Source organism: Oncorhynchus nerka, linkage group LG15 (genome assembly GCF_034236695.1).
Source record: "Oncorhynchus nerka isolate Pitt River linkage group LG15, Oner_Uvic_2.0, whole genome shotgun sequence".
NCBI classification, from domain to species: Eukaryota; Metazoa; Chordata; class Actinopteri; order Salmoniformes; family Salmonidae; genus Oncorhynchus; species Oncorhynchus nerka.
In genome coordinates this window covers 39,542,378-39,560,974 of record NC_088410.1, presented here as the reverse complement: position 1 = coordinate 39,560,974, position 18,597 = coordinate 39,542,378, and the positions used below count along the sequence as shown (strand labels likewise).

The 18,597-nt window shown below is 39.3% G+C and overlaps 1 protein-coding gene across 3 annotated transcripts in view; it reads left to right on the top strand.

Annotated features, from left to right (window-relative positions):
• The window catches only part of LOC115142638 (spastin-like), a 39,340-nt gene extending 33,581 nt beyond the window's left edge, over window positions 1-5,759 (top strand). For all 3 annotated transcript variants that reach the window (XM_029682239.2, XM_029682241.2, XM_029682240.2), the window contains one exon: window positions 1,416-5,759. In XM_029682239.2, coding sequence (XP_029538099.1) covers window positions 1,416-1,541 — 126 coding nt within the window. In that variant the 3' untranslated portion in view covers window positions 1,542-5,759. The remainder of the gene's footprint in view (window positions 1-1,415) is intronic.
• The last annotated feature ends 12,838 nt before the right edge of the window (window positions 5,760-18,597 follow it).

Below are 18,597 nucleotides of genomic sequence, written 5' to 3'. Positions count from 1 at the left end.
CGTGTTAGGCTATAAAAACGGATAGCCAGGGGAACACTCAGACATCGTGTTAGGCTATAAAAACAGATAGCCAGGGGAACACTCAGACATCGTGTTAGGCTATAAAAACAGATAGCCAGGGGAACACTCAGACATCGTGTTAGGCTATAAAAACAGATAGCCAGGGGAACACTCAGACATTGTGTTGGGCTATAAAAACGGGTAGCCAGGGGAACACTCAGACATCGTGTTGGGCTATAAAAACGGATAGCCAGGGGAACACTCAGACATCGTGTTGGGCTATAAAAACGGATAGCCAGGGGAACACTCAGACATCGTGTTGGGCTATAAAAACGGATAGCCAGGGGAACACTCAGACATCGTGTTGGGCTATAAAAACGGATAGCCAGGGGAACACTCAGACATCGTGTTGGGCTATAAAAACGGATAGCCAGGGGAACACTCAGACATCGTGTTACGCTATAAAAACAGATAGCCAGGGGAACACTCAGACATCGTGTTAGGCTATAAAAACGGATTTTATCAAACAAAAGATCAGTCATTGTGTAACAATGAGCATTGGAATTGCAAACAGATGAAGATCATCAAAGGTAAACAATTTATTTTAATGCAGTTTGTGATTATGTTACGCCTGTGCTGGTTGAAATAGTTGTTTTTTATGGGGCTCTATGCTCAGATAATCGCATCGTATTCTTTCGCAGTAAATCCTTTTTTAAATCTGACAACGCAGTTGGATTAGCAAGATTCTAGGCTTTCGATACATGTGAGACACTTGTATTTTCATGAATGTTTAATATGACTATTTATGTAGTGGAATTTCAGCCCGCTACCCAGAGAGGTTAAATGACTTGCCTAGTTAAATAAAGAATATAAATAAAATTGATATACTTGTAGGGCACTATGGTGTTGAAGCTGAGCTGTACTCCATGAACTGCATTCTTATATACAATTCATTCACATTTTGTTACGTTAAAGCCTTATTCTAAAATGGATTCTATCGTTTTTTCCCCCTCAATCTACACACAATGCCTCACAATGACAAAGCAAAAAAACGTTTTTTTAGACATTTGTAGCAAATGCAGGACCTCTTGGTTCCATTGCAACAGGCAAGCTCAAGTATCTTTAGCATTCACAAAGTTAAAATATATACATTTAATAAACCCTGCCAGTTTTTATAAATCGTCCCAACCTAGTATCTTCCATTTGTGTTGTCCATCTGACTTTTTTATTTTTTATCCCCGCCCCCTCCCCCACAGGAGGCCCTTTGCCTCTTGCCAGGCCATCATTGTAAACGCTTCTCATTGGACAGGTGTTCCCTCACAGTTTGTCTGTTTTCCTCTGTTTGCTGTGAATGAATGAACCACCCTGCTGTTGTTGCCCTCTTCATCACTGTATTGTTCTGTGCCTTTGTGCAGGTGAGGAATATCAGGTTCTCTGATTTCGTGGAGTCACTGAAGAAGATCAAAAAGAGTGTCGGACCACAGACGCTGGACCTGTATGTGCGCTGGAACAAGGACTATGGGGACACCACGGGTGCATGAGACAAGAGGGGACACACATGTAGCCTCTGTCCTAACCCTGAACCTTCATTGAGGCAGTGGATTGAAAAGTGTTTTAAACAGAGATTTTTTTTTTTCATTATTGTTTTTAACTCTAAGGTCATAGGACTGTTCGAATAAACTATTTATTGTTTGTTATGATACGGCTGTTGTCTTCCAAACTATTATAGTCACAGTGATTTTATAAATAAATACATATAAATGTCCTTCAATTTGAAATGATTCATAAAAACGGTACCTTGAGATAAGGCACATATACAATGCATTCGGAAAGTATTCAGACCCCTTGACTTTTTCCACCTTTTGTTGCGTTACAGCTTTTTTATTTTATTATTCCCTCGTCAATCTAAACACAATACCCCATGATGACAAAGTAAAACTTGTTTTTAGAAATGTTTGCTAATTTATAAAAATAAAGTAAAAATATAACATTTACATAAGTATTCAGACCCTTTGTTGAAGCACCTTTGGCAGCGATTACAGCCTCGTGTCTTCTTTGGTATGACGCTACAAGTTTGGCACACCTGTATTTGGGTTAGTTTCTCCAATTCTTCTCTGCAGATCCTCTCAGGCTCTGTCATGTTGGATGGGGAGCGTCACTGCACAGCTATTTTCAGGTCTCCAGAGATGTTCGATCAGGTTCAAGTCCAGGCTCTGACTGGGCCACTCTAGGACATTCAGAGACTTGTCCCGAAGCCACTCCTGCGTTGTCTTGGCTGTGTTCTTAGGGTCTTTGTCCTGTTGGAAGGTGAACCTTCACTCCAGTCTGATGCCAGGTTTTCTCCAGACATGATGCTTAGCAATCATGCTAAACGGTTCAATCTAGGTTTCATCAGACCAGAAAATATTTTGGCAAACTCCAAGCAGGCAGTCATGTGCCTTTTACTGAGAAGTGGCTTCAGTGCTGTAGAGATGTTTTTCCTCCTGGAAGGTTCTCCCATCTCCACAGAGGAGCTCTGTCAGAGTGACCATCGGTTTCTTGGTCACCTCCCTGACCAAGGCCCTTCTCCCCCGTTTTCTCAGTTTGGCCAGGCAACCAGCTCTATGAAGAGTCTTGGTGGTTCCAAACTTCTTCCATTAAAGAATGATGGAGGCCACTGTGTTCTTGCTGTTCTTGCTTCAATGCTTTTTGGTACCCTTCCCCAGATCTGTGTCTCGACACAATTCTGTCTCGGAGCTCTATGAACAATTCATTTGACCTCATGGCTTGGTTTTTGCTCTGACATACAATGTCAACTGTGGGACCTTATATACAGTAGACAGGTGTGAGCCTTGCCAAATCATAATTTCCAATCAATAGAATTTAACACAGGTGGACTCCAATCTAGTTGTAGAAACATCAAGGACGATCAATGGAAACAGGATGCACCTGAGCTCAATTTCGAGTCTAATAGCAAAGGGTCTGAATACTTATGTAAATAAGGTATCTTTTTTTTATTTGGAATAAATTTTCACAATTTTTTTATTTTAATTTTGTCATTATGGGGTATTGTGTGTAGATTGATGAAAAATTTGTATTTGATAAATTTTAGCATAAGGATGTAATTTTAACAAAATGTGGGAAAAGTCAAGAGCTCTGAATACTTTTGAATGCACTGTACATAATGTTTGTGTGTAACGTCCCTCCAACAAGAGAGGCCTTAGTCGTGTGCATGGTAGCATGGATCTGTGCCTTTTGTTTTTCAAAACAAAATGGTGCTTCCTTTTCTCTGGCCATTCACCTTAGTGACAGCAGCCCTTACAAAAAAATATTGAAGTTTTGAAACTGCAGCAAAAGTGTAGTAACTGCCATCGCCTGGTATTTTTGACAGAGTAATTGCTGAATGCAGTTATTCTGCAAAATGACTGCAATAAAAAAAAAGTTATTTTGGATGCAGTTATACTGCAAATGTTTTTCTTAAGGGAGGGTTTTTAAAATGAACACTGCCTTTTTACTGAGACGCATTGGAATACTGTGCCAACATACTTGCAATCAAGACTCCAATTCAATCAATGACAAATTGGGACACCACAATGTGGCTTCTCTCAGAATGTTAACACTGTCACAGGTGTGGTTTGGCATCAATATAGAACAATGTCTGTGAAAACCGCTCATTGGGGTGTTGATTTAAAATTGATTCACACTTCCGATATAGAAAAAAAAATCTGAATTAAACCCCAATGCAGTTTAACTTTATCTGCAACTGATTTAAAAGGAGTCTTGTGTTTCCTTTGGGTAAACCAGCTTAAACTGTTTTGAGTAGCATCCCACGGGGCCACACTGTTGAATCAACATTGTTTCCACGTCAGTTCAATGAAATTACGTTGAACCAGAGTGGAATAGACATTGAATTGATGTCTGTGACCAGTGGGCTACTTTTACGATGTCAAACATAAATCAGGGCTTTTGTAATGCATTTGTGTAAAATATGACAGGATACTCCCTCCCAATTTACAAAGTATGTGTTTCTGTGTGTAGAAGGATTTGCTATGAATGATTCTAGCTTTATAGTATCTTGTGTAAGATATGTTGCAACCAGTTGCTTGGTTAACTTTTTTTACAATGCTTGTTCCGCTTGATAGTTAGAGACAGCGCACCACTACATTATTTGTTGCTTGTTTACACAAATATTTCATTGCTACATTTGGACTTCATGGTTTCAAGTGAATCGCCTATTCCCCTCAGACTCACCTCTGGACCTCGAAACCAGTTCCACTGCTTTTTTTTTCATTGTTCCCCTCTAATCAGGGACTGATTTTAGACCTGCGAAACCAGGTGTGTGCAATTAATTATCAAGTAGAACAGAAAACCAGCAGGCTCTGGATCTTGTAGGATAAGAGTTGAATACCCCTGCCCTACTCTTTGAACGTAATGCTGTTGTCCCACTCCAAACCAAGAGGGGGCAGCAAAAGTTAGATGGTGTGTACATTAGACTATTTGAGACATCGGAATTGTGAATGCTTATTTATTCAAGGCAACATTTTGCAGACATTTGCCCTGTACATGCTCTGGTTGTACAACTGATGTAGCTTACAACAAATTTGACATGATTGTGTGAAAGCTGAGTGTGCAGACAAACTCTTTAAAAAAATAACAAACCTTGTGTCAAATGTGTTGTACAACATGAGTGTTTACAGGGCCATTGTGACTTAGAGGGATTTGGGTTTCCATGCTCTCAAGTCTTAGAAAATTAAATTAATAAGGACCTCATATTCAGAAATGCTTCATTCACAGCAATGCGTTACACGTCGCTGAACGATATTATTTAAGTTGTGTCAACTATAAATGAATGTTTCTTCAATAGCAGTTTGGAAATGTAAAGCTGGAGTGTCTGTAGAACTTATTGCCTCTTTTTTTAAAGGAATTATTTATTGAAGTGACGTGAAAGAATGGATTTGTATGTGTGGGAGTGCGTGTGGGAGTTTAGTACATTTATTTCTATATTTGTTTTGTTTGTTTGTGTTTCGTTGTTTGCCCTGCCTTTTCAGCATATTTACCACTTAACACCCCCCTCACTTTTATTTTGAAGGTGAGCTGCAAATTCCACTATCATGGTTAATCCTTATTGTGGCTAGTTTCACACAGGTGTTCTCTTGATAACAAAGACAACAAAAACAGACTGGATCAAATGTGAGAAATCTTGTGCCTGTTGCGTTTCAAGGCAGGTTCCTTAAAAACAGGGCAGCCCTGTCAAAATGAGGATGGGACTATTTAATGTTAGATCACTCAAATAAATCTTATTTCAGAGCACAATCTAAAACTGTATGTTTCTAACTGAAACTTGTCTTATTGAAGCTTCTCCCCCAAACTATAGTTTTTGTCATTCTTTGAGACAATGAATAAAAGATGGAGGCACAGTCACTATTTTTTGAATGCTCTAAATGGCAGGGACATCTCTGTCGGTCACCTCAGTTCATTTAAACATCATGCTGTATTGTTAAAATGTCAACCATCTGTGCTTGTTGAAACCCTCTATAGACCACAAAAACCATGTCCCACTTGTTCAGCTGATTTCTCCGAATTTCTGTTCGTCATTCATACAAATTATAACAAAACTGTGATCTCAGCTGATTTCAATTTACGTATACCGTGCCTTCAGAAAGTATTCACACCCCTTGACCTTTTCCACATTTTGTTGTTACAGCCTGAATTTAAAATGTATTAAATTAGATTTTTTTTTGTCACTGGCCTACATACAATAAATACCCCATAATGTCAAAGTGGATTTATTTTATTTTTTATACAAATTAATAAAAAATGGAAAGCTGAAATGTCTTGAATCAATAAGTATTCAACCCATTTGTTATGGCAAGCCTAAATCAATTCAGGAGTAACAATTTGCTTCACAAGTCACATAAGTTGCATTGGCTCACTCTGTGTGCAATAATAGTGTTTAACATGATTTTTGAACGACTACCTAATATCTGTACCTCACACATACATATGTAAGGTCCCTCAGTCGAGCAGTGAATACATTTTTATTTTATTTTTAAATACACCCAGTCACTACAAAGATACAAAGTCCTTCCTAACTCAGTTGCTGGAGGGGAAGGAAACCGCTCAGGGATTTCACCATGAGGTTTAAAACAGTTACAGAGTTTAATGGCTGTGATAGAACTGAGGATGGATCAACAACATTGTAGTTACTCCACAGTACTAACCTAATTGACAGAGTGAAAAGAAGGAACCCTGTACAGAATACAAATATTCCAAAACATGCATCCTGTTTGCAAAGAGGCTCTAAAGTAATACTGCAAAAAAAATTGGCAAAACAATTTACTTTTGGTCCTGAATACAAAGCGCTATGTTTGGGGCAAATCCAAAACAACACATTACTGATTACCACTCTCCATATTTTCAAGCATGGTGGTGGTTGCATCATGTTATGGGTATTATTGTAATCGTTAAGGGCTGGGATGTTTTTCGGGATAAAAATAAACGGTATGGAGCTAAGCACAGGAGAACTGAGTTCAGAGTGCTTTCTAACAGACACAGGGAGATGGATTCATCTTTCAGCAGGACAACCTAAAAACACAAGGCCAAGTCTATACTTGAGTTGCTTAACAGGAAGACCATGAATGTTCCTGAGTGACCAAGTTAGTTTTGCCTCAAATCTGCTTGAAAATATATGGCAAGAGTTGAAAATGGTTGTCTACCAATGATCAACAACCAATTTGACAGAGATCAGAGAATTTTTAAAATAATAATGGGAAAACATTGTACAATCCAGGTGTGTAAAGCGTATAGAGACTTACCCCAAAAGACTCCTGAAATTTCTGCCAAAGGTGATTCTAATATGTATTGACTCAGGGTTGTGAATACTTATGTAAATGAGATATTTTGGTATTTTATTTTCAGTAAATTTGCGAAAATGTCTAAAAACATGTTTTCACTTTGTCATTATGGGGTATTGTGTGTAGATGGGTGAGATAAAAAATATATTGAATTCAGGCTGTATGTAGCACAACAAAATGTGGAATAAGTCAAGGGGTATGAATACTTTCTAAAGGCACTATAAAATAATCAAGTCTATTGAATGCAATGGCCCCACAACCGTGGCCATACTTTGGACCTAGTGAGTACACACAGACTCAACATTGAAATATCCTCTATTGTATATGTAGCTTTGTCTGACCATTACTGTGTATTTTTCACTGCATTGACTCCCACAATGCAATATGTTAGAGTATTGTTAAAAGCGTTGTCTGACCTCTGAAGTGGCTAAGAATTTAAGAGGTTATATAAATTATATGCCACTGCCTATTCTGCCCTCCTCTTGTGATAATCTAGTAAATTACTTTTATACCATTGATGCTGCTGCACCAGTCAAATTAATAAAGGTCATCCCTAAACAGAAAGCTCCTTGGAGAAATTAGGAAATAAATCAACTCGAAACTTTAGAAAGGCTGAATGGGTATGTAGGAAGTCGAAATTACAGGTCCACTTTGATATTTTAATAGAACACATAGCTAATTACAATAAGGACATTTGAAATACTAGAGGAGCTCATTTCTGCATATTGATATCGGACAATCAGAGTAATAGAGGGTACTTTTCTCAACTATTGAGAGCCATATTAATCCTGTCCCCTCTACCCCTTATGATCTGCGTTCCGCTTCTAAATGTGAAGAGTTTGCAGGGTACTTCAGAGATGAGATATCGTCAATGAGGTTGGGTATTAGTTTAGGTGGACACCGTGACAGGCACTCAAAACTGCCTGAGTGAAACTGCCACTTCTTAAGAGCAGCACACTAGATCCATCAGCAATTATAGACCAATTTCTATGCTCCCTTTTCTAAGCAGCATTTTTAAACAGCTCAATGACTTCCTCAGAAATAATTCCAGAAGAATTCAGTCGTGTTTTTGCACCCGCCAGTGCAGAGACGGCACTTGTCGATGTAGTGGACAACTTTAGGATTAACACAGGTGCTAAAAAGCTCTCTGTCCTTGTACTCCTGGATACTGTAGATCATGCTATTCTCTTGCAGTGGAGGCTCGTCAGAGGAGGAAGGGGAGGACCATCCTCAGTGAATTTCATTTTATTTAAATGGTAAAACACTGGAAAAAAATATACGTTTTTAACAAAAATACTAAATATATTCATGTCACCAAATAATGGATTAAAACAGTTTTGCAATAGCCTCAACAGCACTCTGTAGGGTAGTACCATGGTGTAGCCGGAGGACAGCTAGATTTCGTCCTCCTCTTGGTACATTGACTTCAATACAAACCTAGGAGGCTCTTGGTTCTCGCCCTCTTCCATAAGGCTTACATAGTAATTATGACAACTTCCAGAGGACTTCCTCCAACCTATCAGAGCTCTTGCAGCATGAACTGACATGTTGTCCACCCAATCAAAGGATGAGAGAATGAATCTAGTACTGAAAGCATAATCTACAGCTAGCTAGCACTGCAGTGCATAAAATGTGGTGAGTAGTTGACTCAAAGAGAGAGAAAGACAATAGTTGAACAGTTAAAAAAATAAATGGAGAAGTGAGTGTCATTTTATTCACACTTACTTTCACTTATATAGCTAGCAAATGCAGCTGGCTAGCTTAGTTACTCAAACACCCGGCTCAAACAGAGGGATGCTATGTTAACGAGGTAGCTATGACTATCCAACACAACACTGGAACTCATCCAAGTCAAGGTAAGCATTTGGTTCCATTCATTTATTGCCAACGGGGCCTGCTCATGTAACTGCTTACTGACTGTACACTGTAATGTTACTGCATGATTGTAGCTGGTTTACTAACACGTTAGTTCTATTATCTAAGTTGACTGGGCCATTCTTTAGCTAATATGGGGACAACGATGTAGGCTGTGTGTCGTGGTTATGACATGGTTTGGCTTGGAAAGGTTTTTTCGCCTGGTCACATACAGCTGATGTGTTGTTCATTGAAGTCCACAAATGAAGGGGAAAGGTGAGAGAAGGAGAGTGCATAGAGGCTACAATGAATACAACGTGGCTGCTATGATCAGAGGTGTATTCATTCTGCCGATTCTGTTGAAAAACGTTTATTCAACGGAAGCAAACAAAACGGGTATACAAATACTTGAATTTGTCCAATTGATACTATCGTTTGCAACCGTTGGACTAGTAATTACACCCTAGAAAAACTAGATGCAGGAAAGAGTGTGCAAGGCAGTATTGCATGTGTCACGCTCTGTCCATGTGCCACTGTCTGTCATCTCAAATTTCTCTCTCGACCTGTGTTCACCTATATTGTAAACTTTCATTAATAGGCTAGGTTGAAGCAACCTCATGATGGGTATAGGGAAAATTTGCGTATCATGTAGTAGCCTAAACCTATCGATGTTATATTCAACTGGGTGAAAGGAATATGAATGACAGTCATCCAACATGCTGTAATAGAAATAAGGCCATGCTCATGAAAAGAAAATGGCCTCCCTCATCATAAACGGCACTGATCGCCACTGTCCTCTTGGACAGACTACAGAATTGGGATGGCCTCTCAGGCTCAGTACTGAGCTGGTTTAAGACATATCTGACTGACAAGAGAATATTTTATTGCCCTGGGTGACCATGCCTCAGGAAAAAGTAGAGATCTCATGTGGTGTTTTGGGCTTTATACTTTATAGTTTAACATGTTACCCCTTGGCAGCATTATTAGGAAGCATGGTGTTCATTTTCACAGCTATGCTGATTATACACAGCTGTACATGGAGTGTACAAACCATTAGGAACACCTTCCTAATATTGAGTTGCACCCATATAGGGTAGGGCTGAGAGGATTGTCAACATTTCAGTGTCTTAGGCAGCAAAGCCAAACATAGCAACAATTTCCAACCAGGATGAATCAAACACCAAGATTAGTGTCGTGTTCATTAGAGAAACGTTTTAAAACGTTCTGCAAAGCAATGAAAATTAGCATTTCTTATTGGACAAGTCTAGGTTTGTTATCTTAGTTTTTGTGCCGAATGAACATGATTCAGGATAATGTTGCAGCCAGCTGTGGAATGACGAGAAGCTTCTGAAACAGCTTTGGGGGACCGCTGAGTGGATTTTTACCATAATTGACTAATTCTGTCATTTAAAGTATTAAAACATGTTTTGGGGTGTCCATTACGGGTTTAATAAAAAGGCACTGGAGTATTTAGGGCCTAATCCCTTTTGGTGCATAAAGTACATTGGACTTTGGAAGTCATGTGATGTCAATACAAAAAGTATGTCTGTAAATTTACACTGAGTGAACAAAACATTAGGAACACCTTTATATTGAGTTGCACCCACCTTTTGCCCTCAGAACAGCCTGAATTCGTCAGGGTATGGACTCTACAAGGTGTCGAAAGTATTCAACAGGGATGCTGGCCCATGTTGACTCTAATGCTTCCCACAGTTGTGTCAAGTTGGCTGGATGTCCATGGTGGACTATTCTTGATACACATAGGAAACTGTGGAGCGTGAAAAACCTAGCAGTGTTGCAGACCACCATAGTCCCTGTGCCCAAGAACACTAAGGTAACCTGCCTAAATAACTACCGACCCGTAGCACTCACGTCTGTAGCCATGAAATACGTTGAAAGGCTGGTCATGGCTCACATCAACACCATTATCCCAGAAATCCTAGACCCACTCCAATTTGCATACTGCACCAACAGATCCACAGATGATGCAATGTCTATTGTACTCCACACTGCCCTTTCACACCTGGACAAAAGGAACACCTATGTGAGAATGCTATTCATTGACTACAGCTCAGAGTTCAACACCATAGTGCCCTCAAAGCTCATCATTAAGCTAAGGACCCTGGGATTAAACACCTCCCTCTGCAACTGGATCCTGGACTTCCTGAGGGCAGAAATGAAATTTGGAGGGCAGAAATTATTACATATTAAAGCATTGGACCTCTCACTAAAGGCTTCAGGCTCACCCCATGTTGAAGAATGGCATTTCCCCTTCATTTGGTTATTTGGTTATTTGATAATGAAATCAACTCCAAAATATCTCTATTTTTAAAACAAGCCTTAGAAAGCTGGTTGCAATTTCAATCCACCAGAAAATACACAAAAAATATTATGGTTCAACTCAAATATACTAATTGATTTTAAAAAATGACACATGCCGTTAACAAAAATATAAGGAAATGTCTGCTCTATCCAAAATGACAACCAACTCATTGCAGCATTACTGCAAACATGGAGGAGGAAAGTGGAAATGGGAAAGTTAGGAACTTATTTGTCAGCCCAGCATTGAAAGACATAATTGGCTAAATAAAATTGTTATAAACAAAACAGTATGCCAGTTTCATTTAAGGACCAAAGAATTTACAGCTGCGCCATACAGGTTGCAAAATAGTTGGGAGGAGATATTCAATGTACCGATTCCATGACACATGGTTTATGAACTGATACACAAAATGAGGCCAGATTCAAAATGTAGAAGTTTTCCATTTAAATTATTATACAACCAGTAGAATGTTATATATATGAGGGATCCCAGCTCTGCACATTTTGCTGCAGAGAGACAGAATCATTAGATCACTTGTGGTACTGCCCATATGTAGCTTGGTTTTGGTCGCAGGTTCAGGAATGGATGAAAAATTGCTACATTTACTTGGAGCTAACTCTGCAAATAGCACTGCTGGGTGATTTGAAAAGTCAATCAATCGATCAATAATATAATGATACTCTTAGCGAAATATGTTATCTTTAATTTACAATCTGTATAACCTATGAGAATATAAAGGTTCAGAACTTTTGTGAAACATCACAGCACAGTGGAAAATATATGGCAGCTATAAATCTTCAGCGATAGATGGGAGGGTTTGAGGTTAGAAGCCTAAGTATTGTTGTCAATTCATTTAATCCAATTAGGGGAGGGTTGGAAGGGTTAGGAAAATAATATATATTTACAAAGAAATATATACTTGGGATTGGAAATGGTGCAGATAATTACATTGATAGAAGCCATAATCTATCTGCAATATTAAAGCTGATCTACCCCCTAAGAAAACTTATCTTCAGTACCAGTCAAAGGTTTGGACACACCTACTCATTCAAGTGTTTTTCTTTATTTGTACTATTTTCGACATTGTAGAATAATAGTGAAGACATAAACTATGAAATAACAGATACAGAATCATGTAGTAACCAAAAAAGTGTTAAACTTAGCCACCCAAAGTGCACACTTTTGGCATAAGAACATGTTGCCATAGTCTCCTACGTCATTTAGTGTCACACCCGGTGCTTGTCTCCACCCCCCTCCAGGTGTCACCCATCTTCCCCATTATCTATTGGGTACTTATACCTGTGTTTTCTGTCTATCTGTATGAGTTTGGTTTGTTCCTCAAACCTACCAGCATTTACCCCCCTTGCTCCTGCCTTGTCTATTTTCCTGGTTTTGTCCTTTCTTCCTGCCCTGACCCTGCCTGCCGTCCTGTACCTGTGCCCTCTACTCTGGATTACCGTCCTGTACCTGTGCCCTCCACTCTGGATTACCGTCCTGTACCTGTGCCCTCTACTCTGGATTACCGTCCTGTACCTGTGCCCTCTACTCTGGATTACCGTCCTGTACCTGTGCCCTCTACTCTGGATTACCGTCCTGTACCTGTGCCCTCTACTCTGGATTACCGTCCAGTACCTGTGCCCTCTACTCTGGATTACCGTCCTGTACCTGTGCCCTCTACTCTGGATTACCGTCCTGTACCTGTGCCCTCTACTCTGGATTACTGTCCTGTACCTGTGCCCTCTACTCTGGATTACCGACCTCTGCCTGACCTGACCTTGAGCCTGCCTGCCTGTCTGCCGTCCTGTACCTTTGCCTTCCCGTGTTCGAATTAATACACTTTTGTTACTTCGACACTGTCTGCACCTGGGTCTTACCTTCAAATGTGATATTTAGACCAGAAAGGGCCCAGAACTCTGCAGGCTTTCGAGCTTTGCAAGGAGCCTGAAAATGACCCCCAACTCCCCCTTGATTTATTTTTTGCTTTGTCCCAATCATCTGATCAGGATCATCTCACTCTACTGGTAAACCATCTCTGTGTGTAAATGGATAAAGTATCCAGCTATTGCTTTCACCAATCCAACTCTGTCAGATTAGGCAGGGAGAAGGGGAAGGATAGAAGGAATGATAAATGTAAGTATTGTAACAGGGCCATGAATTGAATAGTGTTTGTTTTTTTTACCCATCAAACTTACACAACGTATTTCTCCAGAGGGAAAATAATGATAGTAAGCGATTCAAGAATACTGTGACACAGCCAGCCAGGGATTCCTGGTGATGTAGCTTGTCTCCAGAAACCAGGCCTGGGTATTTTACACTGCTGGAAATTCCACTTTTACAATTTATATCAGAGTAACAAGTCAAAAATACATCATATAGTTCATTCTTGGGGTTGATAAAGTTGATAAAGTTGTTCAACATACTGTAATTCCTACATATTTATATCACACAAGGACAAGTAATCTTAGCAACCATAATAGTACAGATTGTGGTTTAAACATTGTAGGAGAGCAACCGCAAAGTACAAAGACAAGCCATGTTGGGATATGTATGTTTTTCCAGTTTTCCACAGATTTTCCTGCCTCATGATGCCATCTATTTTGTGACGTTTTTTTTATTTGACCTTTATTTAACTAGGCAAGTCAGTTAAGAACAAATTCTTATTTTCAATGACGGCCTAAAGTGTTGGTCCCATGTTCCATGAGCTGAATTAAAATATCCTAGAAATGTTCCATATGCACAAAAATGTTGAGCAGAAATTTGTTTACATCCCTGTTCCTGAGCATTTATCCTTTAACCAAGATAATCCACCTGACAGGTGTGGCGTCTAAATAAGATTTTTTTTTTTTTTTTTACCTTTTATTTAACTAGGCAAGTCAGTTAAGAACAAATTCTAATTTTCAATGATGGCCTAGGAACAGTGGATTAACTGCCTGTTCAGGGGCAGAATGACAGATATGTACCTTGTCAGCTCAGGGATTTGCAACCTTTCAGTTACAAGTCCAACGCTCTAACCACTAGGAGATGCAGACATAAGCACTGTTTCCGGTAAATGTAGATTTCTGGACCCTTTTTTGCACTATAGGGGATCGGCTTGTCTAACGTTTTGCTTTTGGGAGTGTATACCAGTCAAACTGTCTATCCTGCCCTCTATCTACCATTAATTGTGACAATAGTGGTAGGTGGATCTTTTGTCCAGTTCTGCAATAGGGTAACTAGCAATCATAGGGTAAAATGGGAGGCAAAAAGTAGCCTATATAGCAGGAGTGGCGAAGGATGCAGTCATAAGCACTGTTTCCAGGAAATTTGTACGTTTGGATATCCGGACCCTCTCTTGAACAATAGGGAAGGGGGGTTGTCTTACTTTTTGCTTTTGGGAGTATATACCATTCAAACTGTCTGTCCTGCGCTCTATCTGTGGTGACAATATGGGGTGGCATGTAGCCTAGTGGTTAGCGCTGGACTAGTAACTGAAAGGTTGCAAGATTGAATCCCCGAGCTGACTAGGTCAAATAAATCTGTCGTTCTTCCCCTGAACAAACCGTCATTGAAAATAAGAGATTGTTCTTATTAATGGTCTTGCCTTGTTAAATAAAGGTAAACAATCATGCGAAGGTGAATAAGGCAAGCAATTTAATCCCAGCTGTTTTGAAATTGAAGAGCAAATCATTGTCAATAGTTTGGAATATTTACACATTTTTTAAAACAAAAACAATTGGAATATAACCGATTTAAATATTGATTAAACACACACACTAAACATTTCATTACAATGACAATAACTTCACACAAAGGCATTTCCCCTGATTTTTTTATTGACACAGATGTCGCAAATGAATCCCACCCACATTAAATTTGTGCATAGCTCGTGAGCCCAACCTCTGACACTGCTCACACCATATCCAGTCAGTCCCCACCGCTAACAGAGAAGAGCTTGTTACAGAACAAGCATTCTGCATCCCCTTCTTTTAGGGTGTATGTTGTGGATTTGGAACCTGGACAACCTTTTTCAGTGGGGCCACAGCTTTCTTCAGTATCATAACTTTCTTTCTCCCTTTGCTTTCTTACTTCTCTCTTAGTTAATTTTCCTTGTTCTCCAGGAACCTCTTGTAGGGTGAGGCTGTCAGGAGTGTAGCCAACTCAGTCTTTCCTTGTCCTAAGCCTCACCTCCTGTATCCTGGGCCTGGAGGACAACTCCAAAATTACTTCTGCCACTGTTTGTTGTAGCAGAACTGGTACTTTTAACAAAAACAATCAAACAATTAAGCAACAACAACATATATTTATATATATAAGCTCAGGTTATACAACTGTTGTAGCTTACAACAAATTTGACATGATTGTGTAAATAAATGGTGTGCAGACAAACTCATAATAAATAGTTATTTTGTATTTTTATAACAAACCTTGTGTCAAATGTGTTGTACAACCTGAGTGTTTACAGAGTCATAGTGATTTGGGTTTCCATACTCTCAAAGTCTTAACATTTTGGGGGAAAAAATAAGGACCTCATACATGTCACACATACAGGACCTCATGTTCAGAAATGCTTCATTCACAGCAATGCGTTACACGTCGCTGAACGATATTATTATTTAAGTTATGTGTTGACTGCAAATTAATGTTTTTTCAATAGCAGTTTGGAAATGTAAGTGTCTGCAGAAATGATTTCCTCCTTTTTTTTAAAGGAATGATTTACCGAAATGACTTGAAATAAGTGATTTGTATATGTGGGAGTGCGTGTGGGAGTTTAATACAGTTATTTATATATATTTTTATGTGTGTGTTTCATTATCCCCCCATTAAATATTTTGTGTTGCCGACTATTATTTCACTATTTGGATCAGTTTCAATGGGGACTTTTATTTTGAAGGTGAGCTGCAAATTCCACTGTCGTGGTTAATCCTTATTGTGGCTAGTTTCACACAGGTGTTCTCTTGATAACAAAGACAACAAAAACAGACTGGATCAAATGTGAGAAATCTTGTGCCTGTTGCGTTAACTGTTTCAAGGCAGGTTCCTTAAAAACAGGGCAGCCCTGTCAAAATGAGGATGGGACTATTTAATGTTAGATCACTCAAATAAATCTTATTTCAGAGCACAATCTAAAACTGTATGTTTCTAACTGAAACTTGTCTTATTGAAGCTTCTCCCCCAAACTATAGTTTTTGTCATTCTTTGAGACAATGAATAAAAGATGGAGGCACAGTCACTATTTTTTGAATGCTCTAAATGGCAGGGACATCTCTGTCGGTCACCTCAGTTCATTTAAACATCATGCTGTATTGTTAAAATGTCAACCATCTGTGCTTGTTGAAACCCTCTATAGACCACAAAAACCATGTCCCACTTTGCTTAGCTGATTTCTCCGAATTTCTGTTCGTCATTCATACAAAATGTAGCAAAATTAGGAATTCATGTGATTTTAATTTACATATACAGTGCCTTCAGAAAGTATTCACACCCCTTTACTTTTCCCACATTTTGTTGTTACAGCCTGAGTTTAAAATGGATTAAATTAGTTTTTTCCCCCACTGGCCTACACACAATACCCCATAATGGCAAAGTGGAATTGTTTATTTTTAATTTTTTACAAATTAATTTTAAAAAATGAAAAGCTGAAATGTCTTGAGTCACTAAGTATTCAACCCATTTCTTATGACAAGCCTAAATCAATTCAGGAGAAACAAGTCACATAATAAGTTGCATGGACTCACTCTGTATGCAATAATAGTGTTTAACATGATTTTTGAATGAATACCTCATATCTGTACCCCACGCATACATTTATGCATACATCCTCTGATCCCTCAGGTAATATTGCCATGGCAACTGAAAGCAGAGGAAAGTAAGAGGACAATTAATGCTATAGAAACTCTTACCAATGAGATATCTCTCGATCCTACTGAAATGAATGATACTTTTAAGAAATATTACGAAGACCTCTACACTTCCCAATCAAGCGATGATCTATCAGAGATCGACTCTTTTCTCTCCTCTCTCAACCTCCCATGCCTGTCAGAGGAAGACAGAGTGTGAACAGTTCTCAGTCCCTGAATTGTTGGAGGCCATTAAATCCTTACCTTCTAATAAATCTCTCGAGGAGGATGGTTTCCCTCCAGAGTTCTACAAATAATTTAAGGAGCTGTTAGTACCCTACCTTATGGAGGTACTTATAAAAGCCAAGGGAGGACCACTGCTTTACAGAGTCTTTCTCTCAAGCATTGATTACAGTAATTCACAAGAAAGGGAAAAACCTGTGACCTGTGTAAATGGAAGGACTTGCCTCTCACTCTACAGGGTAGAAGTAATGTAATTAAAATGAATATCCTGCCCAGATTTCTATATTTGTTTCAATCTCTCCCTATCCCTGTGCCCGCAGCATTCTTTTCCTCTCTTGACAAGCTGACCAGGAGGTTTATCTGGCACGGCAAAACCCCTAGGGTTGGCCTGGATAAACTGACCCTTGATTACGGTCAAGGGGGCTTAAACCTCCCTAATTTCAGAATGTACTACTGGGCTGCGCTGTCTAGGTTTTTGGCTCAGAGGTTTGACAATGGTCCTTCTCCCTCATGGTTGAACATTGACAAGTTTGAGGTAAATGATGACGCTGGGGCAGAAATGTTTTACAAATGGTACAGGAAATCTATAAAAAACCATCCCAGACAATCCTTTAATTATACATTCTGTCCTGGCATGGTGCAAACTGCATGAGCTGTTCGGACGAGGGGGATTTCTTTCCCCTAAAACCGCTCTATGGAACGATAGATTGATTCATATGTTTTTCCAGAATAGTAACTTTAGACCATGGTCTGGTAAGGGGATCCCTCTTTTGGAACATTGTTATGAGGAGGGAATTATTATGTCTTTTGAACAGATGAAACAGAAATACCACTTGTCTAACAGGGACTTCTTTAGTTACCAATAACTATGAAATGTTATTAGGGTGACTCTCAAGGGGCAATGGAACCTACCTCAGATGTCACCTGTTGAACAACTCTGCCACGCAGACCAACCACTGTTCAAGACCATTTCCCGTGTTTACGATGCTCTTATGTCAGGACTAACACGGCCTGAGCTAGATAAACCCCGACTTAGATAGGAATAAGATCTAGGTATTAATCTTGATGATGGTCTATGGAGTGACCTATGCAGAGGGAAAAGGTGAGAGAAGGAGAGTGCATAGAGGCTACAATGAATACAAAGTGGATGCTATGATCAGGGGTGTATTCATTCCACCGATTCTGTTGATAAAAGTTTCTTCAACGGAAGCAAACAAACGGGGAAACAAGTGCCTGAATTTGTCCAATAGAATCTCTCGTTTGTAACTGTTGGACTAATGATGACACCCTAGATAAGCTAGATACAGGCAAGAGTGTGCAAGGCGGTATTGAATGTGTCACTGTCTGTCCATGTGTCACTGTCTGTCATCTCAAATTTCTCTCTCGACCTCTTTGCACCTACATTGTTAACTTTCATTAATAGGCTAGGTTGTAGCAAACTCATGATGGGTATGAGGAAAATTTGAGTATCATGTAGTAGCCTAAACCTATCGATGTTATATTGAACTGGGTGAAAGGAATATGAATG